General features: G+C 40.1%; 1 protein-coding gene across 5 annotated transcripts in view; it reads left to right on the forward strand.

Annotated features, from left to right (window-relative positions):
* MXD4 (MAX dimerization protein 4) overlaps positions 1–26,121 on the forward strand; it is a 50,080-nt gene that overhangs the window by 14,871 nt on the left and 9,088 nt on the right. For all 5 annotated transcript variants that reach the window (XM_032781083.2, XM_032781086.2, XM_075066634.1 and 2 more), the window contains 2 exons: positions 20,289–20,403; positions 25,106–25,265. In XM_032781083.2, the coding sequence (XP_032636974.1) occupies positions 20,289–20,403; positions 25,106–25,265 (275 nt within the window). The remainder of the gene's footprint in view (positions 1–20,288; positions 20,404–25,105; positions 25,266–26,121) is intronic.

Consider the following 26,121-nt stretch of genomic DNA (forward strand, 5'->3'; position numbering starts at 1 on the left):
GCTCAAAGGCTGCCTACTGGATTGGGTCCCATCCAGAATCTGGCTGGAGGAGGAAGTGGCGGTGCTCACTTTAAAACTTGTAGTCCAGTGGTTAGAACATTTCATGGGATGTGGGCGACGTCTCTTTTTGGCCCAGTGACTGTTTTTATCTACAGTCACTGGGCCAAAGAGAGCTGAAGGGGGAATGACTCTGTAGCCCAGTGGTTATGGCACCCACCTGGGAGGTGGGAGACCCAGGATTCCCTGCCCAATCATTCTTTCATTATTTATCCACAGTGGAACAAGTTCAACAGGAGACACAGAGAGAAGCCTACATCAGAATATCCCATCACCCAGTGGTTACAGCCCTGCTTTTGAGAGGTGTGGGAGACCCTTGTTCAAATTCTTTCTTGCCCATCAGCAAAGAGGGGAACTGAGTCTCTAAAAGTTATAAGGTGGGCATCCCCCTCCTCCTCTGACATTTCGTGTGGAGGAACGCAGGCATCTAACTCTTTCCGTCCTGAAAGAAATGTCTTTGGCACCTTGGCGCCAACTTTCTCTGCCGCCGGTGGGTGCTCGCCCTGACTCCACCATTTCCCTGCCCCTGCCCTGCCCCCATTACAACCCCTTCCCCAAAGTCCCCGCCCCAACTCCACCCCCTCCCGGCCCCGCCTCTTCCCTGAGCATACTGCATTCCCTGCCCTTCCTTCCAGCCACGCAAAACATCTGTTTCACGGTGTGAGCTCTGGGAGCTAAGTGGAAAAAGCGGGCACGTGGCATGCTCAGGGGAGGAGGCGGAGCAGAGGCGGAGGTGAGCTGGGCGGGGAGCTGCCGGTAGGTGCTGAGCACCCACCCATTTTTCCTCGTGGGTGCTCCAGCCCCGGAGCACCCATGGAGTTGGCACCTATATTCAGCACGTAAGCCTGCAGGTGTCAGGTTCCTGTTAGTAGAACACTAACCAGAGATAGGCGCCTCCCTGCAGCCCTGACTTAAGTTCTAGCCTCTGAGAGAGGCATGGCTTCGCAACACCCTGGCTGTCAGCATCGCCCATTGACTAGCTTAGGCAGCTCCCAGCCTTGTGCACTGACTTTTTGGTTGCATCCTAAGGTGCCCGTCTCTCTCTCTCCATTCATTGTATAGGGAGCCTGGGCGCCTGACTCGGCTTTGTGGATCATACTGTTGTTCCTGTGATTTTTCTACACGCCTGAAAGTTCCATGTAATAATGCCTAAGTCCCTTTGTGAATCCGGGCCCTAAAAATCTGGAGTCTAGTCTAGTCTTGTGCATCATCAACAGAACTGTTTATTAATAATCCCAGTCAGTTACAGCTTTGGAAACCTACAAAGAGCAATGGGTTTACCCAAGTGTCATGCGGGGCATAATTTGAAGACTATGAGGGTTCACAAGTGTAACAAAAGGTCTAATTTGGCCTTCAAATCCTTATTAGTGACAATGGCATGAGAAATCTAGGACCCAGGTTGAGTTTTCAGGGCTGACAACTAGAAAAACTATTTTATTTTATTTTTTTTTTTAATTTGTATACTGAGTACAGAATCCGTGATGGACAATAAACATGGAATTCCTCAATGCCTTTTCTTACAGTGTGTTTTCAGTTTGTATCCAAAGGGTTCAACTTAAGTTTCACCCTTCAATTTAATGTCTTTGCCATTCTGGATTGAATTGGGGCCTCAACATATTGAATGAGTAATAATCATTTTCGGAACAGTGAGGCTTTATCTTCAAATTTTTGGGGGGTATAGAAAGGCGATGGAAGGATGGCCTTCTTCCCAAATTAAGCTCTCTACTTAACTAAGCATGGTATAGTGTATATATGTTCCTGTTACAGCTTGTGAAATATTACCCTTTTTTGTTCTCATTGGCTGGGACTTGTGCATAAAAATCTGTGTCTTAAATTTATTGCACAAAATTCTTTTGGGGTCAATTAATTTTTAATCTGTTTTTTTTCCCCTGAAGCAGATATGGTGGTTTAGCTTGCTGCAGACTGGTTATCCAAATCTGCTCTCGGTTTCAGGGAATTCAATGAGAGTTATGTATGCCTATCGGAGAGCAGAATTGGGCCTGCTGTGTTGTGAAATATGCAGTTCAGGTTCCAGAAATAGTGCTAAATGTGAACATTTAACCTAGCAGATAATAAACAATGCTAGTGAAAAGCATAATGTTCTCTCTTCATAGCAGTTTAAATTGGGTCAGTCCTTTAAATGCTTTTGATCCAGGTAAAGCATCGTTTTCTTGTTGCAAAACACTGACATTCACAAGAAGGGCAACTTTTGGTGTTTTGTTTTTTTTTTTTGGTTAGTTTGTTTGGGTTTTGTTTGAGTCTCTAAAAGACCAAACCATGACAACTATATCATACACAGGAGTGCAAGGGATTAATTTCAACATCTTTTTTTTTTTTTTTTTTTAGTGCTGTCAATTAAACGCAGTTAACTCACGCGATTAACTAAAAAAAAATAATTGTGATTGATCTCACTGTTAAACAATAGAATACCAATTGAAATTTATTAAATGTATTTGGACATTTTTCTACATTTTCAAATATATTGATTTCTATTACGACACAGAATACGAAGTGTACAGTGCTCACTTTATATTTTTATTACAAATATTTGCACTGTAAAAATGATAAAAGAAATAGTATTTTTCAATTCGCGTCATACAAGTACTGAAGTACTGTAGTGCAATCTTTTTATCATGAAAGTGTAACTTATAAATGTAGATTTTTTTTTTTTTGTTGCATAACTGTGTAAAACTTTAGAGCTCACAAGTCCACTCAGTCCTACTACTTCTTGTTCAGCCAATCGCTGAACAAATAAGTTTGTTTACATTTACAGGAGATACTCCTGCCTGCTTCTTATTTACATTTTCACTTGAAATTGAGAACAGGCATTCGCATGGCACTTTTGTAGCCGACATTGCAAGGTATTTATGTGCCAGATATACTAAACATTTGTATGCCCCTTCATGCTTTGGCCACCATTCCAGAGGACATGCTTCCATGCTGATGATACTTATTAAAAGAAATAAAACATTTATTAAATTTGTAACTGAACTCCTTGGGGGAGAATTCTTTGTCTCCTGTTCTTTTATGCCTGCATTCTGCCATATATTTCATGTTATAGCACTCTCAGATGATGACCCAGCACATGTTCGTTTTAAGACCACTTTCACAGAAGATTTGACAAAATGCAAAGAAGGTACCAATGTGAGATTTCTAAAAATAGCTAGAGAATGCGACCCAAGTTTTAAGAATCTGAAGTGCCAGTAAGATTTTTTTGGCTCCCGAGGACAGTGTTATATCGAGGTAGAGGTGTATTCCTAAATGGGAAGGTAACATAGTTTGTTATACCTGCATTCAAAAAGCTGATCTAACCATACTGGAAGTGCTTTGATGTTGGTCTCTTAAACTATCTATGCTGCTTGGTGTAAGTCAGGCATGATTTTAAACCATTTCTGCTGGGAAATCTGAACTCAGTATGTTTTATTTGTTGGCTAGAAGCAGGCAGTGGTTTAGTTTATTTTTTGCGTTTAGCACCGAAACCAGTATTCAAACTTAGGTGCTAATGTGTGGCACTTAAGACTTTCAGGTGCTGCAGGGTTAGCTGCCTCACTGTCAGTGCTCAGGTTTAAAATATGGACTCATAACTAGTTCTGTCCTGCTTTCACCAGATGTTTCACAGGAACTGCCTTTATATCAAGGCCCCACACACTGTAAGGCAAAGTAAATCTAAATTCTGTCGCAAGGCCCTTTTTAATCTACATAAGAGTAGCCTTACTGTGCCAGACCAAAGGTCCATCTAGCTCAGTATCCTGCCTTCTGACAGTGACCAGTGCCAGGTGCCCCAGAGGGAATGAACAGAACAAGTAACCATCAAGTGATCCATCCCCTGTCGCTCATTCCCAGCTTCTGGCAAACAGAGGCTAGGGACACCATCCCTGCCCATCCTGGCTAATAGCCACTGGTGGACCTACCCTCCAGGAATTTATCTAGTTCTTTTTTGAACCCTGTTATGGTCTTCACAGCATCCTCTGGCAAGAGTTACACAGGTTGACTGTCTGTTGTGTGAAGTAATACTTCCTTTTATTTGTTTTAAAATATTAATTTCCTTTGGTGGCCCCTAGTTCTTGTGTTATGAGAAGTAGTAAACAACACTTATCTACTTTCTCTACACCAATCATGATTTTATAGACCTTAATCATATCTCCCCTTAGCCATCTCTTTTCCAAGCTGAAAAGTTCCAGTCTTTTTAATCTCTCATCATCTATCTCTGTCTTATCTATCCCTTTCTTAATTATTCCCAGCATTCTTTTTGCTTTTTTGACTGCCGCTGCACATTGAGTGGATCTTTTCAGAGAACTATCCTGTGTTCTACACAATGACTCCAAGATCTCTTTCTTGAGTGGTAACAGCTATTTTAGACCCCATCATTTTATGTATAGTTGGGATTATGTTTTCCAATGTGCATTACTTTGCATTTATCAACATTAAATATCATCTGCCATTTTGTTGGCCAGTCACCCAGTTTTGAGAGATTCTTTTGTAGCAATTTGCAGTTTGCCTGGGTTTTAGCTATCTTTAGTAATTTTGTATCGTCTGCAAATTTTGCCACCTCCCTGTTTACCCCTTTTTCCAGATCATTTGACTATGTTGAATAGGACTGGTCCCAGAACAGACCCCTGGGGGACACCACTATTTACCGCTCTCCATTCTGAAAACTGACCATTTATACCTACCCTTTGTTTCCTGTCTTTTAACCAGTTACCAATTCATGAGAGCACTTTCCCTCTTATCCCGTGGCAGCTTTCTTTGTGTAAGAGCCTTTGCTGAGGAACCTTGTCAAAGGCTTTCTGAAAATCTAAGTACACTATATGCACTGGTTCCCCTTGGTCCACATGCTTGTTGACCCCCTCAAAGAATTCTAGTAGATTGGTGAGGCATGATTTCCCTTTACTGAAACCATGTTGACTCTTCCTCGACAAATTATGTTGATCTGTATGTCTGAGAATATTTCTCTTTATTATAGTTTCAACCAGTTTGTCCGGTGCTGAAATCAGGCTTATAGGCCGGGATCACTTTGGAGCCCTTTTTAAAAATTGGCATCACATTAGCTATCCTCCAGTCATCTGGTACAGAAGATGATTTAAATGATAGGTTATAGACTACAGTTAGTAGTTCTGCAATTTCACATTTGAGTTCCTTCAGAACTCCTGGGTAAATACCATTTGGTCCTGGTGACTTATTGCTGTTTAATTTATCAATTTGTTTCAAAACTTCCTCTAATGATACCTCAATCTGGGACAGTTCCTCAGTTCTGTCACCTAAAAAGAATAGCTCAGTTTGGAAATCTTCCTCACATCCTCAGCCATGAAGACCGATGCAAATAATTCATTTAGTTTCTCCGCTATGACTTTATTGTCTTTGAGTGCTTCTTTAGCATCTCAATCGTTCAGTGGCCGAACTGGTTGGTTAGCAGGCTTCCTGCTTCTGATGTACTTAAAAAAATTTTGCTATTACTTTCTGAGTCTCTGGCTAACTGTTCCTCAAATTCTTTTTTTGGCCTTCCTAATTATATTTTTACACTTCATTTGCCAATGTTTATGCTCCTTTCTATTTTTCTCATGAGGATTTAACTTCCACTTTTTAAGGGATGCCTTTTTGCCTCTCACTGCTTCTTTTACTTTGTTGTTTAGCCACGGGGGCTCTTTTTTGGTTCTCTTACTATGTTTTCTAATTTGGGATATACATTTAAACCGAGCCTCTATTATGGTGTCTTTAAAAAGTTTCCATGCAGCTTGCAGAGATTTCACTTTTGGCACTGTACCCTTTAATTTCTGTTTAACTAACCTCCTCACTTTTGTGTAGTTCCCCTTTCTGAAATGAAATGCTATAATGTTGGGCTGCCGTGGTGTTTTTCCTGCCACAGAGATATTAAATTTAATTATATTATGGTCACTATTACCAAATGGTCCAGCTATATTCACCTCTTGGACCAGATCCTGTGCTCTACTTAGGACTAAATCAAGAATTCTCTCTCCGCTGGTGGGTTCCAGAACCAGCTGCTCCAAGAAGCAGTCATTTAAGGTATCAAACTTCTTATCTCTGCATCCCATCCTGAGGTGATGTACCCAGTCATATGAGGATAATTGAACTCTCCCATTATTATTTTGAGTTTTTATTTATATATTATTGAATTTTTTATTTTAATAGCCTCTCTAATCTCTCTGAGCATTTCACAGTCACTATCACCATCCTGGTCAGTAATATATCCCTACCATTATATTCTTATTATTAGAGCATGGAATTACTATCCATAGAGATTTTATGGTACAGTCTGATTCATTTACGATTTTTACTTCATTTGATTCTATGCTTTCTTTCACATATAATGCCACTCCCCCACCAGCATGACCTGTTCTATCCTTCCGATATATTTTGTACCCTGGTATTACTGTGTCCCAGTGATTATCCTTGTACCACCAAGTTTTTGTGATACCTATTATATCAATATCTTTATTTAATACGAGGCACTCTAGTTCACTCATTTTATTATTAGATTTCTAGCATTGGTATATAAGCACTTTAAAAACTTGTCTCTTTTTAGCTGTCTGCCATTACACAATGTAATTGAATGGAACTCTTTTTTTATTTGACTGTTTCTGATCAGACCCTGCCTGTATTTTATCATTTTCCATCCTCTTGTCCTCACTAGGAAGGACATAGAGATCCTCTATTAATAGATCCTCCTATAAGGGATGTCCGAACCACTTGCTCCTCCGCATCTGTCAGCTTTTCTCTAGCCCTGAATTTAAAAACTGTTCTACGACCTTTTTAATGTCTTAAAACAGTGCTCCAGGTTGGGAGACAAGAAATTCTACAGCAGAGTGGGGGAAGTATTAAACCAAATGAAAGTTTAGGGTTTTATTTCATTAAATTTGAAAATGAATAATAGAATCAGTAGCGTCCTCTGTGCTTATATATATTGCTATTATGTTCACTTTATTTTACTCTTGCCCCCCTAAATTTTCAGTTTACTTTGTGCTCTATTAACACCTAATTATGTTGCAGAAGCTAAAGGTTTTGATGGGTGGGGTTTAGGCGGTGTAGGAGAGGTTTAGACATGGATATGTTCACATCACTGAGGAGGGTGTTTAGTTTCTATGTTCTTCCTATGGGCATTACTCAGTCTTGCTTGGCAGAGAGATTCAGTAAATGTTGTTCATTCCAGGGGAGCATCACAACTGCCCTATTCTGCCACCAGCATTATAAATATTCAAGACTTCCACAGCGCTAAACACAGGCAGAAAGCTAGAGCTGCTCTAGGATTTACTCTGCTTGTATACACTCAGCTTCCTGCCATTTAGGGTGACCAGATAGAAAGTGTGAAAAATTGGGACAGAAGGTGGGGGGTAATAGGCGCATATATAAGAAAAAGCCCCCAATATCGGGACTGTCCGTGTAATATCGGCACATCTGGACCCCATGTGCTCAAACCCGGCAATGGCTAAAACATCAGGTACTGAGAAGGGATTATCACGAGTAGGATTTGAATAAAACTTCTGTTTTTGACATTTAAAAACTCTTCCCTCAAATATGATTTGTTTCTATTAACTAAAATGTTAGTTATATAAAGTAAGTCAGAGGCCTAATCTTCATGGGTGAGTACCTAGAAGCAGGCACCTGATTAAACGTTGCCTCATTTTCAGAGATGTTGGGCACACACACAACTCCCACAAAAACCAATGAGAGTTGAAGGCACTTGTTACCTCAGAAAATCAGCTGTTCAGTTAGGTGCCTAACTATAGAATTAAATGCCTACCTTTGGGTACCCAACTTTGAAAACAAGACTCTGAGCTACAACAGCAGCCATAGCTGTGTCCTGCCCTGAATCCCTGGTGGAATTCCTGTTTGTCTGTGACATTTGCCTGGTATGTGGATGGCTCTTAGAAGTAAATACTTGGCACCTAAATGTTTAACTTGCAATAATAAGGATATTCTTGCCACGATAACAGTAAAAACACACATGCATCTATCTTATCTACTTATCTGTCTATTCTCTAGTTACTTGTGGGTGGGAGAAGGGATTTAACATGGATATATATTGCCTTCACGCTTCACCCACTGATCACTGTTTCTTCTGGGTGATTAGCAAAGCAGGATGTGTACCTCCCAACAGCTTTGTGTTTTGTCATAAAGCAAAGAGGATATTGTTTTCAGCATTTATGGATACTGTCCTTAATTAATCTCGGTATCTAACTTGGCCTCCCTTGCCATCAACTCAATACCAGCCACTAAGGGAAACTAAGTGTTACAAAAATGTCTTTTCTTTTTAGTTTTTTGTTTTTTAAAAGTCCTCTATCATTCTTAGCCTAAAATGCCTGCTGAGAGCCCTGTACTGTGCATTGTCAATGTAATCTGTGTTGCAGCTCAGATTTGCTAGCATTACACTTTTTTCTAGATCCCTTTCTCTTGGCCACTGTCCAGAGACACAATGTCCTTGTTTAGCATTTTGATGTGGGGAAACACTGATAATTAGAGCAGGTTTCAAGCCATGAGCTGATTTGTAAGCAGCAACTTGCTCCAGGATGTGTGTTGTCAGTCGATAAATACACAGCTTGTGTGTGCTGAGCCACAGTGTGTCTTGTGCCTGATTATGCACTGTGTGCGTACATGTTGATTGAACCCACACCCTAGGGGGAGTATTGTTTAAAATAATAAAGTTAATTTCTAGAAGAATGGAGATGTCATTCTGTTCTCCCTTATGCTGGTATAAAACCAGTTTAACCACACACTGATTTTAGTGGAGTTCCTCCTTATTTACAATGGTATAATTTAGGGCAGAATCAGGCCCTGGAGTTTTAAGACACGTCCAGGATGTGTGTATATATAAAATAATGGAATTAAACCTATAATGTACCAGCATCTGAACAAATAGGTCCTGCAATGGAAATCTCATTGCCCTCAAGGGTTTGTTGGACTGGGCCCTCAATTTCCTTAGGCACCAGACTGACTTATGAAGATTGGAGATTTTCTATTTTGCAAATTTAACAAATAAACCCAAAATTAAAACAGATGGATTTGTGGAGCTGTGTTACATGGGGAAAAAGTTCCAGCATGTTAGTGTGCAAAATGAGTGAATGAAAGGGTATGATGTGGCAGTGAGCCTTTAAAAAAAAAAAACAGCTTTGAAGAAATGAACCTATTAACAGTCTTATTTTTGTAAATGCTGTTCCCAGCTGTGTATGCTTATGTATGTATATTTGTGTATGTATTTTCAAGAGTCTGCACAGTTCTCTAAGAGGCGTTGCTGTTTATCTCCCTGCATTACATAGGTGCCACAGGATGTAGGCATGCCGTTGAATTTTTTTAGTGTACTGAAGAAGAAATAATCTCAACAAATCCTGTATAAATGCACCTTTTTCATTCGGCTGTATTTTTTCATTGTACTAGATGTCGCTGGAGTTATTGCTCAAAATTCCTTATATGTAAGAGGTACCTGCGAGAGTTGGCCTCTTTCCTACTTCTGTTCACCATTTCAGCAGAGCCACTCGTAGCCATATCAAACAGTATGGGGACGGGGGAGGAGTGTAAAAGAGAAAAATAGGGAATATCTTAAACAAAATTTCCTTTTATGCAGGTGATAAATTTAATATAGCATCTCAAACATTGAAAATTAATGTCAGTTGTTCACATCAATAAAAGAATGGTGGTTTGTTTCCAGCAGTAAGATAAATGGATACACAACATAAGATCTAGGCCCACTTCACACTCTTCTGCAAAAACAAAACAAAAAACTCACAAAGGGTGAAAACTTACTGAAAAAATCCACAATTTCTCTATTGCCCCATCTCCACTACATAATTCTTTTGTCAGGGCAGGGATGTAACCCTTGCTCAAGGGATAGGATCTAAGGTTTGTACAACCAGCAGCAGAACCAGCGTTGTCAGACCTTGCAGATTCACAACCAGGCGTGTGCAGTTAACTATATGAAAACAGATTTATATAGACAAAACTAAGTTGATTCTTAGTTGCTGCTCAGAAGGGTAAAACCACAAATGGAATGAGCATTGCATTATAGTTCAAATTGGAGCCTAAAATTCAGCATATAATCAAGATGGCACTGCGTACTAGTGTCAGTAGGGTAAAGGTGCAGCACTGAGATGGGGGGACAAAGATAGCTTCAAGCCACTTTTATGCCTTCCATACTCTAGGTTGCTCTGAATGTCATTGCAGTGCTCAGAGCCTGCTTTAATTTAGCACAGTCTTAGCAACTGCCTCTAACTTATAGCAGTACTCTAGTCATTCCTGCTTGTTCCTGACATGCCTTTATACCCCTAGTTTTCACCTACCACCCCCCTTTGGGACCCATACAGTGTCATCAAATAACTACAACCCATATAATCAGTGGGGACCCCATCCTGAAAAGTCTTTCCTGCATCCACTCTTTCGGCTTCAAACACCCCCTTCCCCCGGCCTCTCCAAGCTCATCATCAGAAGCAAGCTCCCTGCAGGTCAAGACATATCAACTCAAAGCAGCACCAGACCCTACCCAAAATGGATGCAAAACCTGCAGACATATCTCCACTGCTACAATGATCAACACCCCCCACAACACACCTTTCAAGATTCATGGGTCCTACACGTGCTTATCACAACGTGTGGTGTACCTCATCCAATGCACTAAATTCCCCAACACCAGTTATGTGGGTGAAACCAATCACTGTTCTCTCAAATGAACTCAACAGGAAAATGATAAAAGGTAAAAACACCACATGACGTGTGGGGTGAACACTTTTCATAAAACCATCACTCTATATCTGACCTCTCAGTCCTCATCCTTAAAGGAAACCTGCACAACACTTTCAAAATATGAGCGTGTGAGCTAGACCCTAAAAATTATGGTCTTAATAAAAACACTGGATTTATGGCTTATTACAACAGTCTGTAAATGCACTAACCCCTTTTTTGGTCCTATGACTACAGGGGTTTTAATGAGCCACTTCACTTTAAATGGTCCCTTAGCACATATTCTGACTACTTATACTAAACCATCTGTTCATTCTTGTATTTAGCTGTGATACTCTTGACTATGTTTCCCAGACCTGAGGAGGAGCTCTGTGTAGTTCCAACGGTTGTCTCTCTCACCAACAGAAGTTGGTCCAATAAAAGATAGTACTTCACCCAGCTTGTCTCTCTAATATGCCTCTCTTCTGGCATATGCAGGCCTGTGTTGTCTCTATGCTAGGGAATTCCCTGGGGCTGCTCTGCCCCTTTTATCATATTGCTCCAATTCTTTTTCTCCTGGTTTGCTGCTGTGTCAGCACTTCACTGTTCTTTACGAAACATGGTGGAGTGACTGTCCTTTTTTGTCTCTAAAGGGCAGCCATCAGTGGTACTCATCTGTGAACTGATTGTGAGAAAAATGCTGTAGAGACTTTCTGCGAGGCACACTCTCTCTAATGAGTCAAGTGCATCCCTTGCACAATGCAGCCTGTGTTCACCTGTCCCCAACTTGCTCCAAGCCCAGCTTGCTGGATGCTGGTGCCAACTTGCAGAGCTGGCCAAGAATTTATACCTTTGTGGTACTACAGATATTTCCCCGTATTTATGCTTGCTAAAAGATGTAGAAATAGTTTCTGGTGTCACACAAATATTCTTCTATAGCCTGGACAAGCCTCAAACTTCAGAAGGAAAAAGGCCCAAGTCAAAGTTTTGAACCTGGGCCCAGGATAGGTACTATTTAATGTAGCCCCATTTTGTGAGAGCTGAAGTATGCACTGAATACGATGGAATGTAAATTTGTATACAGTGATCTAAACCAGATGTCACCATTCTTAAAAAGGATAAATAGACAGGAGACTGAATGTAATTGGTAGCCAGTCTTTTCTTTGTCTTCTGCAAGAGGTTTTTGTAGTACAGGTATAGGTCCCCAAGTCATCAATTATCTTGTTCTACTTCATAGCTTGTATGCAAACTTTGACAATAATGTAATTTAATTAGGCAGTTGGAGAATGAGATTACATTACAATCAACTGGATGGTATATATGGTGGTTCTTGTTTATTCAGGGTCATTTTTCAGGGCTTGAAAAAAATACTAGTTGCCTACTTTTTAGTAAACTAAACCTATTAAAGCTAATAATGACAGGGTTTCATCAGTGTGGTCCCTGGTAAGAATTCAGAGAATGGATAAGGTTCTACATTATCTCTTCCTACGGTTTCCATTTTTGAGTCATCCTCCTACATGGTTAGCTCCAGTGACCCATCTCTACTTTTGCTCAAAGCTTTCTTGAGCAAAAGCACCGTGAAACTCACATAACTAATGCCAGTATTGTGCAGCGGTAAACATTGGAGCAGTCTGAAAACTCAGAAATTCCATACTGTTTCTGTTCATACTAGAATGTTATCTTTGCAATCACAAGGAGTAGAGAACTAAGGAAACTACATCCCAAAACTTAAAATTCTGCAGCAATTGATGGCTTAGATCCCCCCTCCTCTCCAATGAAACACACACACTCACCAGGAAAAGCTTTCTGCTCACCAAATGAACAAGTGGATATTTCAAGCTTTGGTCATTTTATTAAACAGAAGAGTACCTTACTACAAAAGCTGCTGTAAAAGCTTTGTTTCTTTCATACAACAATATTGTCTTGGCATAGTCTGTTTAGACTTTCATCCTTCTAAAGGTAGATGAATTGATTACCAGTCAGTTAATGATATATTGGTCTTTGGATGAGATTGTGTTTTTAAAAACACAATAAAAAAACTGGTCTATGCTCTTTGTGGTCCATTGCCTTTTTTAACAAGTAGAGGTCTGCCCTGGTGTCAGTGGCCAAAATTTCTTCTCTTTCCTTTCTCTATCCCATTACTGACCATGGTTTGTTGGTGCCCCCAAATCCCAGAGGTAGTTCCGGTTCAGTGATACAGTTTTATCAGCATTTTTTATTTTACATGAGCCTATGGCTGCAGTATTTGCCAGTGGATCCACCCCTTGTTGCAGAATTGTGCTCCAAGCTAAAAGCTTTTGTTTTCAAGAAAAAACAAATTTCTAGTTGTCTGGGTGTGAAGAAAAGCTTGAAAATGTGAACCAAGCATGAATTGATGTAGGGTTGTGTTCCTGAGTCTGCAGACAGCCTGAAACATTAGCTCTATAGATGTGAACAGCACCACGCATTTCAGTGGGCTGTATACACTGAAGCTAAAAGATACATCTCTACCCCGATATAACATTGTCCTCAGGAGCCAAAAAATCTTACTGCGTTATATCAAACTTGCTTTGATCCGCCGGAGTGCGCAGCCCTGTCCCCCTGGAACGCTGCTTTACCGTGTTATATCCAAATTCATGTTATATTGGGTCGCATTATATCGGGGTAGAGGTGTAAATTTAATGTCAATATTGTTAAGTCTTTCATCGTTGATCATTTTAGAAGATTTATCCAGCCAATATGCTTATGCCTCAAACCCAAGCCACTTCCTGTACCTTTCAAAAATACAAAACCCCCGACTCATCCTTCTCCAGCTGCAAAAACCTTCTGCTTCTTTCCAGATAGCTTCAGCCATGTAGAAGCATGGACAGTGTAGAGATCTGCAGTAGAACACTGAAAATATAGGGAGAGAACGAAATTAATACTACTATTGAAGTAAATAACACAGGGGCTACTGCATGGATTGTATGACTGACTTTCAGAGCTAATTCACTACAGTCCACCTTTTTAAATTAAATTAAGCAGCTACAGTTTTTCCTGTGTGCTGTGCCAGAGTAACACACACTCCACAGACCTTGCTGCAGAAGATCTTGTGTGTGTATTTAAGGCCTGATCCAAAGCCCTTTGAAATCAATGGAACGACCCCTTCGATTTCCAGGCACTTTGACTTATACTCCATGCACACAGAACAACTTGCAGAATTGAGGCCTTAGTAAGCAAAAAATGGAACCTCTACCATAAAATGTGCTATATCTATCTTTTTGTTGTTGTTGCTTGCACAATAGAAGCACGGAGGTCTGCTATAGATAGAGAACACTACTGAATGTTCAGTTTTTTGCTCTAAGGCACTAAACTGTTAGCAACTATTTCACATATCCCATAGTGATCGGAATGTTTAAGTGCAGCACACTGGGTGCCTTGCCATGGTACAGTGCCTTAGTACTAAGAGTTTTTCTTCTCTCTTCATTAAAGCAAAATTGCTATATAGCTGAAGCATATTGTGAAATGTGAGTTAGACTTGGGATTCACTGTAAAATATTTTTGTTTGTTGGAAATATTTATTGGGAGGCCAAAAAATAAAAATTAGGACACTTTCTGACTGGGACCTGGTCTCTTTATGGCTGGATAAATGTGGAAAAAGTAGAATGTCATGCTTTGAAATGCACATTTTGTACAGTCTTACATTGTAATTAATCTACTTTTAAATTGTGTCTAGGCCACAACTGAGTTGATTTCTCTAGAAACGTTTCTTATTAGCATTGATTGATGCTTTCCTTTTACTTACAGACTATTTTAAACAAAGATAATTTTATATTTTCATAGGCACAAAATAACTTTAATTAGCCTGTAAAAATATCATTAGAGCCATATTTGAAACCTCTCCTTTAAGGAAAAGTAGTATAGAATTTAATCGGGATTAAGGCCCCCATTTTTAGGCAGCTAGTCACACGCACACAAACACACACACACACACGTAATTTACAGCAAAACCCTTACCACAATACATACAGTGTGACCAGGTGTAAAATATTAGTTGCTATACAGAAGGATAACTGTATTAATTAAAAAGACTTTAACTGCAGGAGCAGGCACAGTGGTTCAATGAAGAAAAGGCCTGATCCTGCAACATGTAAAACTCCTACTGGCTTAACTCTTTAGGATTGGCCCATAAGTCATTACAGGGTAAATATTCCATGAATGATTTCTAAAGGCCTGTATTTTTTTAAAAAAATATATGAAGTTACATTTAACATTGAATGAACATAATACATATTTTCAATGTGACCAAGTTCACATTGTTGTAACACAGTCTGTCTTAGTGAATCTCATTTCATTATACAGGATTGCGGTAGGGTTTAAGTGTGGAAAAAACAGGTTAATATCTAAGAGGAGGGACTGGAATTAGCTTGGCAAATACAGTACTAGTATCCAGAATTCAGTAGTTGTATAATATTGTTTCCCAGAGCTACATTTTGAGTTCTTTGTTTATCCACATTGTCTGCAATAACTTCATCCTCTTTAAAGCAAACTTTTCTGTACCAAAACATATGGGTGCTTTCCAGGCAAACAAGGGCAGAATTTGGTCCTTCGAGTACATTCTAAGGCTCTGTCTGGACTAGAAAATTGAACCAGTTGGTTAAGAGTAGCTTAAGCACAAAAGGTTCATTGTGTCCAATCTTTAATTTAAAACCCATTTCAAATATGTGTCTCTTCCCCTCATTAGTGCTCTTCTAAACCATTTTGTTTGCAATGCACTCTGAATCCTCCTCTGTCCTGCAGGTATCTCGCAGTTCCCAGATTTCCCAGAAGCAGTAGATTTTGGGACATTTCAAAAGCCCATGTTGGGACAGTGGAGGACGAGTTGAACCATTTCAGCTAGTCCACATCCACACTGGCACTGAAATGGATCAGACTGAAACAGTTGGAACTACAGTAGTTCTTAAACTTGAAGAGTTTTACCAGCATTCCAGTGGTAAAACAAGTTCTTGGAATCACAGATTTCTCTAATATTCACAAGACTTTTCTGCTTAGTCTAATATCCTACTGCTTGATGAGCTAAAAAGACAGGGTTTTTAGATTTTGGGCCCATGTACATTGAGAAAATTTACTAAACGCTTACAAAACTTTGTTCAGTTAAACCAATTTTAAAATTGGTTAGAGCCCAGGTGTAGACCCAGCCTAAAGGGTCTGATACATTTTGACAGAACCAATTTCAAGAGTTGAAGTGATCTTAAAAGAAGTTTAGTAAAAAGAGTTCAGGCTACCACAGACTACTTAAAATTAGGTGTACACTGTTGCTGTAACCTGATTTTGAAGTTGATTTAGCTGAGCCAGTTTTTTAAAAGATTGGAAAATTTTCCCAATGATGCTGTCACTCAGTGCATATAAATAACCAAATTGCTGGCTGAATAGTGTTTGGAGTTCTTTGTGTTGTTTTTTTAATGAAACCTGGGATTTAATTTAATAAATTTTTTTTTTCAGTTCTGACACTTGGTAAGAACAATCTGTTTCATTGCAATTATCTAACCCTGATGTTTGCATGAACCTTGTTCACATGACAGTAGATAGTATATTTGTCCTTCATCATATGCACACACAGTGTGTACTCAAATTTGTATGTGAAACATTTATGGCTGAATTACATGAAAAGCCATCCTTAATATGGATTTACACAATTCTTCAACTGATGATCCTTGATCAGTAGATTGGAAAGGTAGAGCTGTTCATAACATGGATATTGAAAAGCCATGTACACTTGGCCTTTTCAGACTTGGAGTCACTCTCACAGGGAGTGGGAGACAGGTCAGTCCTTGCTTACAGACAGCCCCCCATCCTGAGGCAAATTCTCACCAGCAACCACATAACAAGAACACTAACCCAGGAACCTATCCTTCCAATGAAGCCCGGTGCCAACTCTGTCCACCTATCTATGCAGGGGACACCATCATAGGACCTAATCACATCAGCCACACTATCAGAGGCTCATTCACCTGCACATCTACCTATGTGATATATGCCATCATATGCCAGCAATGCCTCTCTGCCATGTACGTTGGCCAAACCAGACAGTCTCTACGTAAAAGAATAAATGGACACAAATCAGACGTCAAGAATTATAACATTCAAAAACCAGTTGAACACTTCAATCTCCCTGGTCACTCGATTACAGACCTAAAAGTCATAGTAGCAGGGGAGGGATAGCTCAGTGGTTTGAGCATTGGCCTGCTAAACCCAGGGTTGTGAGTTCAATCCTTGAGGGGGCCACTTAGGCATCTGGGGCAAAAATTGGTCCTGCTAGAGAAGGCAGGACGCTGGACTTGATGACCTTTCAAGGTCCCTTCTGGTTCTAGGAGATTGGAATATCTCCAATTATTATTATTATATTACAACAAAAAAACTTCAAAAACAGACTCCAACAAGAGACTGCTGAATTAGAATTAATTTGCAAAATGGACACCATTCAGTTAGGCTTAAATAAAGAGTGGGAGTGGATGGGTCATTACACAAAGTAAAACAATTTCCCCATGTTTATTCTCCACACTGTTCTTCACAACTTCTTGTCAACTGCTGCAAATGGACCATTTTGATTACCACTACAAACAGTTTTTTTCTGCCCTGCTGGTAATAGCTCACCTTAACTGATCACTCTCGTTAGAGTGTGTATGGTAACACACTGTTTCATGTTCTCTGTGTGTGTGTGTGTGTGTGTGTGTGTGTGTGTGTATATCTTCCTACTGTGTTTTCCACTTCATGCAGCCGATTAAGTGGGCTGTAGCTAGGGTGACCAGACAGCAAGTATGAAAAATCGGGACAGGGGATAGGGGGTTAATAGGAACCTATATAAGAAAAAGACCCAATAATTGGGACTGTCCCTATAAAATCGGGACATCTGGTCACCCTAGCTGTAGCCCACAAAAGCTTATGCTCAAATACATTTGTTAGTCTCTAAGGAGCCACAAGTACTCCTATATTTATCACTGTTAAGGTCATTTGTCTTTTTGTATTTTTCTCACTGTGGATCAGTGAAAATAGTCTAGTCAGTTTCTGTCAGTTTCTCTTGCTGGTTACTATGCACAAATGCTGCAGTCTCTGAGTTGCACATGATACAGAGGAATAAATGCTTTACAAATAAATAAATAGATAAAACTATTTCCACTGGAATTTGTGTGTGTTTAATTTCTATTTGTTTTAAAGTTCTCCAGGCTGAAGAGTTGTAAAACCTTATTTGTCACTAAAGTCAGCTGACATGTCTCTGAGCACTCAGAGAGCAAGTAAGCTTAGTAAGAAGGCTGCATTTTTTATGAGTTTTTCTGGATTAACAATACAAATCCCATTTATTAACGGTCCTGTATATTTCTACATAATTTAGTTGTTCTTAATCTATTGATTGCTATAGTACAGTTTATTTAACTTTTTAATGCACCACTTTGTGTTCTATTCTCATCCGCTTCATTGCTGCTTCTTCCTTAATCTCCACTCTCCTGATGTATGTGCAAAAATCCTGCTGCTGCATCTAAAGTCTATTACTTGTACACACAAATGATTGTGTGCAAATTTAGAAAATTTCCCTTCTTTAAACGTTTCCCGTAGTTTCATCCAAGAAGCAAACTGTTAATTCAAAAAACAAAACAAAATCCCCAGACACCTTTTAGAGGTTACAGATGTATAGATAATAAATCTCCCAGGTTGATAGTTTCTGCATTTGTAGATTCTAATAATGTTATTTAACCTTTCCGATCTGGTTAAAGATCCGATTCCGGGCCCTGACTCTGCAAGCTGCTTAAGTATTCCTGTGCAATGGGCTGCTCATGTTTAGTTAGGCATGTGCTTGAGCAGGTTGTTGAACATGGCCCTATTCATGGGATCTTTTCCCATTTTTAAAGTTTAGATTACGAATGCAAAGCCTTGTATTTAAACACAAGACCCCATGCACAGACGGGAAGTCTTGTGGTGATCTTTCTCCAAAAAGATCACATTTTTCAACAGCGTTCTCCTTTCCTGATAGGCTGAAGGATGAAAAATTATCTCATATTAGCACTTCTTACGATTATGCCATTTAATTCATACTTATTGTATTAATTATTGATATATGTTACTTTTTATTGATTGCATAGATTAACTAATGAGTGTGATATATGTAGTCAGACATGCAGTACTATAGAAATCATGTTTTGCAATTTATCTGTATTTTAATAATTGATCTGTCATAAAAAGTTAAAAAAATTGTTTGTCTACATGTTTGTCTTCTGTCTTCTGCAAATTACATGGCCTTTTATGCATTAATAAATTGTCTTAGACTCTGTTAAATGTTGATGTTGAACACTTGTTCTAAACAGTAATAAAAAAAGCAAAGTGTCAGCAATTTTTGTTCAGAAGTCAATAATTACCATGCTAAAATTGTTTGATGTACTGCAGCATGTAGCAAAATTGAAATGAAAAGTTATATCTTTGCAGAAAATGATTATTTATGGCATATTTGCAATTTTCTTTATTAATTATGATTACTGCTTCTGGAGGTCTTAGGCAGTTTTAGGATCATCAGTCTATTAAGACTAATCTTCTCTGATGTTAAAAAGGCCCATTCATGCTAATGCATATGAAGAATGCTGATTTTCATTGCTCACTGAGATAAGGCTGACAGAAAAGGGCACAAGATTACAAACTTTGCTTAAGTAATCACTTAGAGATCCACTTTATTGTAAAGACACACGGGAACTTCATATTGCTCTTGTTCAGTTGTATGTACAAAAAAGCAAGAAGTATTTATTTTTTTAAATGCAAAAATATAGTCTTGGAATGTTTTATTTTATCACTTGCTTTGTTTTAGGGTTCTAAGGTAAAAATATTTCACTAACTATTTTATGTGTCTGCTGCCAGCCAGTTGGTGAAAGAAAACACAGAATGCTGTAAACACACACACACACAGAATACCAGCTTATAGATGTTTATCTTTCTTTTTACTGCTGGACTGGGTGGTATTTAATGTAGGAGACAAATTATAGTAGCTAGTAGTGTAGTAAACATGACAGAATATGCCGCAGTTGTTATAATTTTCCCCTTTTGTTTTTACTGCAAACACCATTCTTGATGTATGATGGAACATATATATATTTTTGAGGGGTATATTTTCCCAGTAGATAGGGCACAGGAATGGGAGTCAGGAGACATAGTGCTCAATCCAATTCCCATTTAAGTCAATTGAAAAACTCACTCTGACATGAATAGCAGTTGGATTGAGCCTGTTTTCTCTTCCTGGCTCTGCCACTGACTCACTTTGTGGCCTTGGCCAAGTTAATCCACATCTCTGTTTTTGTTTCCCCCGCTCTAAAATGGGGATAATGAATCATACTCAAGCTTGCAAACTGCTTTGAGATCTAGATCTGAAAAGCACTACAGAAGTGCCAGCTATTATTATTTCAAGTGACCTGAAGTTTTGGGGCCTGAAGCTTTGACAAAGGGAGAGGAAAGGAAGCCATTGCTGTTGAATCAACTTCTATACAGAAATCCAGCCAAGCAGATCGTGTTTGTATAGAGGATATGCTATCACAGAGTAACTTTTCTACAACATTCTTCATTTTTAATAATTTCAGACGGGCTAAACTCCGGCTATATTTGGAGCAGCTAAAACAGCTTGTGCCTCTTGGGCCAGATAGCACCAGACACACCACTCTAAGTCTGTTGAAAAGAGCCAAGATGCATATCAAGGTAAAAACAAAAATATCCATCCATACTTTGTTTTATCTAAAATAGAGCCTTCAGGAATATGTATTGGTTGAAAAGGAACTTTTTAAAAAAAAAACAAAAAACACCAGTAAATCCACATGTAGTATTTCTGATCTTCCCTATGGCCAGGTCTTTATTAAACACTGTGGTCCGATGTTTGGCTGGGTGTGTTCTTTCAGCATGGTGTCCCAGCTCTGCACGGATAGCGGAGATAGCAGACTTTGATTGAACTGCCCAGTAACAACAGTTTGTAGCGAAGGAACTTGGTCAGGTTTATTGTTGATGAAGCACGGTATTAGTGTCTTATACTTGCACTGAGTGTACTTGTAGCATGTATGCCCGTGACAATGGACGCAGCTCAGTTAGATGGGATTTTCCACTATCTCTCTCGGCTGGCCAAAGATACTCCCTCTGAGATAACCTCTTGATACATCAATACAAACAAGTTATGTATTGCTCCTGTGGTGTATCTAGGTGTCACCCTCTGACATATTTGGGTACCACCCACTGCCTTGTACTTATTGGTTTAATCAAAATATCTCTACCCATCATGCTGTCATCATGACCTTATCTTTAAGATGGGTCAGCGTGGTCCTGTTATCTTTGGGAAATGTACTAGTATCGGGGTGTTCTGGTACCACCCTTTTGGACTGTGTTTGCGTATATATTCTTGTACCTAACACTACTTAGGAATATATGCTTCTGCAATATCAGCCCTATTCTTTCCAGGTTCTGTGAGCAGGGCCTGTCTCTTGCTCACAACTTAACTTTGCTTTATACCTAGGTTTGCAAGGCATCTGGTTTTTGACCAGAATGCCCCGTTGAAAAGGGACCCTGGTGGCTCTGGCCAGCACTGCTGACTGGGCCGTGAAAAGTCAGGTCGGTGGCGCAGCAGGGCTAAGGCAGACTCCTGCCTGCCCTGGCTCTGCGCAGCTCCCAGAAGGGGCTGGCATGTCCCTGCGGCCCCTAGGTGCAGGGGCAGCCAGGGAGGCTCCGTGCGCTGCCCCCGCCTTGAGTGCTGGCTCTGCAGCTCCCATTGACTGGGAACTGCGGCCAGTGGGAGCTGCGGGGGTGGTGCTTGCAGGTGTGGGCAGCGCACACTGCGCAGAGCCACTGGGCCACGCCTCTGCCTAGGGGCTGGACATGCCGGCTGCTTCCAGTAGTACAGAGCCAGAGCAGGCAGGGAGACTGCCTTACCCCGCTGCGCTGCCAACCAGGAGCTGCCTGAGGTAAGCACCGCCTGGCAAGAGCCCACACCATAAACTCCCTACCCCAGGCTGGAACCCCCTCCTACACTCTAACTCTTTCCCAGAGCCCACATCCACCCCCCCCTGCATCCCAACCCCTGACCCCAGTCCTGAGCCTCCTCCCACATGCCAAACCCCTCGGCCCTGGCCCCACCTCAGAGCCAACACTCCCAGCTGGAGCTTGCACTCCAACCCCTTTCCCCAGCCCAGAGCCCCTTCCTGCATCCTGAATCCCTCATTTCTGGCCTCACCCCAAAGCCTGCACTTCCCAGCCAGAGCACTCACCCCTTCCTGCACTCCAGCCCCCTGTCTCAGCCCAGTGAAACTGAGTGAAGGTGGGGGAGAGCGAGCGATGGATAGAGGGGGGCTGGAGTGAGTGGGGGATGAGGCTTCAGAAAAGGGACGGGGTAAGGGTGTTTGTTTTTGTGCAATTCTAAAGTTGGCAACCCTATTTATAGCAGCAAAGCTTTAACCCCTGCTTTAGCCCAGGCCTCAGACCAGGCCTTTGATACAAGGCCTTATGTCTCAGGCCCTCTTTCTACTACAAATGTTTCAACCTCTGGATCAAGTATTGTTTCATCTGAAGCAACACTTTAAAAATGACGGTGCAGTCCCAAGCATATAAAATGTTGATTTCTGCTCAATCTCTTCTGGTTTATACTCTGCCTTATTACCATAATGCACATGTCAATAATGGCTGTTCTCTGATTTTTTGAAAGGCTGGGGGCAGGCTGGTATGCTACTGCACTGCTGTTAATGTAAAAGATAACCCTATTCAGGGTTGAAAAACTGATGGGGAAAAGCTTATTGCTATTAGTAATACTATGTCCCCTGTATCTTGACTATTAGATATTCTAATGCTTGACAGTCATTAAAAAGACTGAAAGATGGCTTCTGCTTTCAAAATATTTTTTATCTGATGTACTAATTGAATATAACAAATTACTTTAAAAAAACTTTTGTTTTTGTGTCCAGTATTGTAGTCATTCAGTTGGTTCATTCTAAAGTTACAGCAAAGTTCACTGTGTGATAAGAAAAGCGTTAAAGGGAATATAATACTTTATAGTAAAAAAAAATTAAAATATGATGGAACAAGCCTGCTGTCATACAGCATTGTATTAATTATGCAGCTAACAGGAGTGGAACATATAGTTCTTGTCAAATATTGTAGATGAAGTTAAGCAAAACCATCTTTATTAGTAATAAATACATTAGGGAGATCCTCAGCTGGTATAAATCATTGTAGCTCCATTGTAGCTACACCAGTTTGTATCAGCTGAGAATCAGGCCTCTCATAGTTTAGATTAAAGTGAATGAAAGGCTGTGAATGCTCTTTTTGTTCTGGTCTGCAAATGATACTACCCGTATTGGGCCTTTGTACTACAGAATGCAGAACTACGATTTGCTTTGAATAGTGACCAATTTGTGTGATTAACCATGGAAACATCATTCAGATGCCAGTAAAGCTAGGAATAAATGCCCTTTGCTTGCTTTGTTCCTTGACCACTCTGAACATTACGATTAATCTCCAATTTTTGGAAAGTGAATAGTTTTTCTTTTTAAAGAATTAAACTGAACCTATTCCTCTTGAATTGCCATTGGATTACTTCTCTCCAGCAGGTGTAGAGAACCACTTTTCTGAAGACTGGCTGGGCCTGCTATTATAGCTGCAATGACAGTCACACTAGTGCCTGTCTTCCTTCACTATTGCTAAAATGGCAGAGTCACTTCAGTAGATTTTGAACATTCCCTTCCTTTTCCCCAACAGACTGATATTTGCACTGAAGTACTGGATAGAGTTTTCAGTCTGACTGTGAATCAAGAGTTAATGTCAAATATTCCTAAGAGCTCAAGTTTGTGTCAGATAAGTAGCAGCTGGAGAAGAAGGAAATCTGATCAGTTGGGCTCAGGTAGTTTGATAGATCAGTAAGAGTAGGTGGATTAATCTCTTTTCCAATTGGAATGTTGTGTTTATCTATGTATAATATATATATATACACAAATGGTGCCTGGCCTTGGACAAGTGTTAATGTGAGACAAATGTCCCAAGATCAACAGTGCACATTATTCCTTCCTTCAAAAGGTCAATACGTCTTATTTTATGATGGCTACTCTGAAACAGCAAGATCTTTGGAATCATTCAGGACGGCAACCTGCTGTTTGCTCCACGCTTTCACGAAGCACTCTGGTCTAGAAAATCAGGCATAAACAAATTCATATGGTGAGCGAAGAGTCGTTCCAGCAGCCATGGTCCTTCCTAATAAGTCTCTTGAATCTTGGTAATCATGTGAAGGCAGCTAAAGTGGGAGTTTGCTATAGATTCCCTTACTGCTAATTCCTGCATCATTCTGGACCAACTAGCAAAAAGAATAATGTATTTTTGATTGTTAATGGAGTTGGTCTCTGAGGAAAATATATTACATGTACAAGGTCTTGATTTGTGGATATTTTTTGCGTATGATCCCAGATTTCTTTATATTTACTTCCAACTTAGTGTAGTATCAACTTCCATTTTTTCCTCCATAAATGATCTTAGGTGACTTGGGAAAAAGGCTCAGTCAAAATCTGAGAAAATAATTGATATTAATAATGTAGCCATCTATAGAAGCAACACGGCACAAATGTTCGGGGTGTTTTTCTTTTGTTTTTGCTTTGAGTATTAACTGATCAGTAACATCTCTTATTAAAACTATATGGGAAATTTTGGGTAGACAATATAATTATCTTGTTGCTTTTTGTCTATGACATCTGTCTTTACGCCCCTATTTCATGAAAAATGTATGAACAGTACTTACCAAGGAGAAATTTGGGGGAAAGCAACTAGACCGTACAAGTAGAAAATTCACCATTAGCAAACCATTTCTATTGTAATGATATCACAGTATTGCCTAACTAATGGGAACCTTAAGCAGTAAAACTTCTCTGGCCTGTGTTACGCAGGAGGTCAGACAGTGATCAGAATGATCCCTTCTGGCCTTAAAATCTATGATTAAAATACCTTTTACACCTAAGGAAGCATTACATTCTGACTGAAAACTGGTTCTTGCTTGTTACTTTATTCTGTATTAATCTAATATGGTCTGTTTTTCATGTCTTTTTTTAATGATTGGTACAGTGATTTAAGTATTTCCCAGCACTAATGCAACAATAATTGGGTCTTAGTCTGAGAAAGTCTTACCAGTTGCTCAGCAATTTCTAAGTGATATTTTCAAAACATAGGTGTTCTGTTATGGGCCAGACTCACTGCTGGCTTCCACAGTTGAAACTACTGAAGTCAGTGGAACTAAAGAAAAGATTTTGGCCCACCGTATATGTTTGTATTGTTTAAATATTACATATATATGAGAAACATAGATTGAAATATTTTGGAAGAAGTTACTTACATTTTAAAACTGGTATGAGTTAATGATTTAATTATTCATTTTTCACCCCCAAAGAAATTGGAAGAACAGGACCGAAAAGCTCTAAATATTAAAGAACAATTACAGCGGGAGCACCGCTACCTCAAACGTAGATTGGAACAGTTATCCGTGCAGGGCATGGAACGTATCCGCACTGACAGTATGGGATCAACAATATCCACTGATTCTGAACAAGGTAATCTAACGAGAGGTCTCCTGGTTTATTAAAACTTTGGACCAGGTTCTTCCATCCTTACTCGAATTTAGTAGTATCTTATTCTACATGCTGTCCCATTGGAATCTGTTCTATTCTGAGGCCTGGTCTACACTACGCGTTTAAACCGAATTTAGGAGCGTTAAACTGAATTAACTCTGCACCCGTCCACACAACGAAGCCCTTTATATCGATATAAAGGGCTCTTTAAACTGATTTCTGTAAGCCTCCCCGATGAGGGGAGTAGCGCTGAAATCGGTATTGCCATGTTGGATTAGGGTTAGTGTGGCCGTCATTGTACAGTATTGGCCTCTGGGCGTATCCACAGTTGGCACCATTGTGACCTGTCTGGACAGCAATCTGAACTCACGATTGCATTGGCAGGTTGACAGGAAAAGTCCTGCGAACTTTTGAATTTCATTTCTGTTTGTCCCAGCGTGAAGCTCTGATCAGACGGAGTTGGCATCATCCAAACAAAAGGCTTCAGCATGGACCGTTACGGAGTATTATCTGGATTGCTGTTATAGGAGACAATCGTTCATCAAGCTTTGTTACAGAGAAAATGAACACGCTCTTTGAAAAATTCCGGCTTGATTATAGAAGAGGCACAGCAGGCGATATTGCCAAATCGGCGCGTTGCAAGCGGGACGGAAGCCAAAGATCAATGGGACGTCATGGGGAGAGGGAGGGAGACTAGGACTCGCATATCCCACAGTCCCGCAGTCTCTGAGCATTTGCATTCTTGATGAGCTCCCATGCCCTGAAGGGTCGAAAAACATTGTCCGGGGTGGTTCAGGTATATCTCTGTCAACTTTACCCCCCCCTATTTCCCTCCATG

This window comes from Chelonoidis abingdonii, chromosome 5 (assembly GCF_003597395.2).
Source record: "Chelonoidis abingdonii isolate Lonesome George chromosome 5, CheloAbing_2.0, whole genome shotgun sequence".
Lineage (NCBI taxonomy): Eukaryota > Metazoa > Chordata > Testudines > Testudinidae > Chelonoidis > Chelonoidis abingdonii.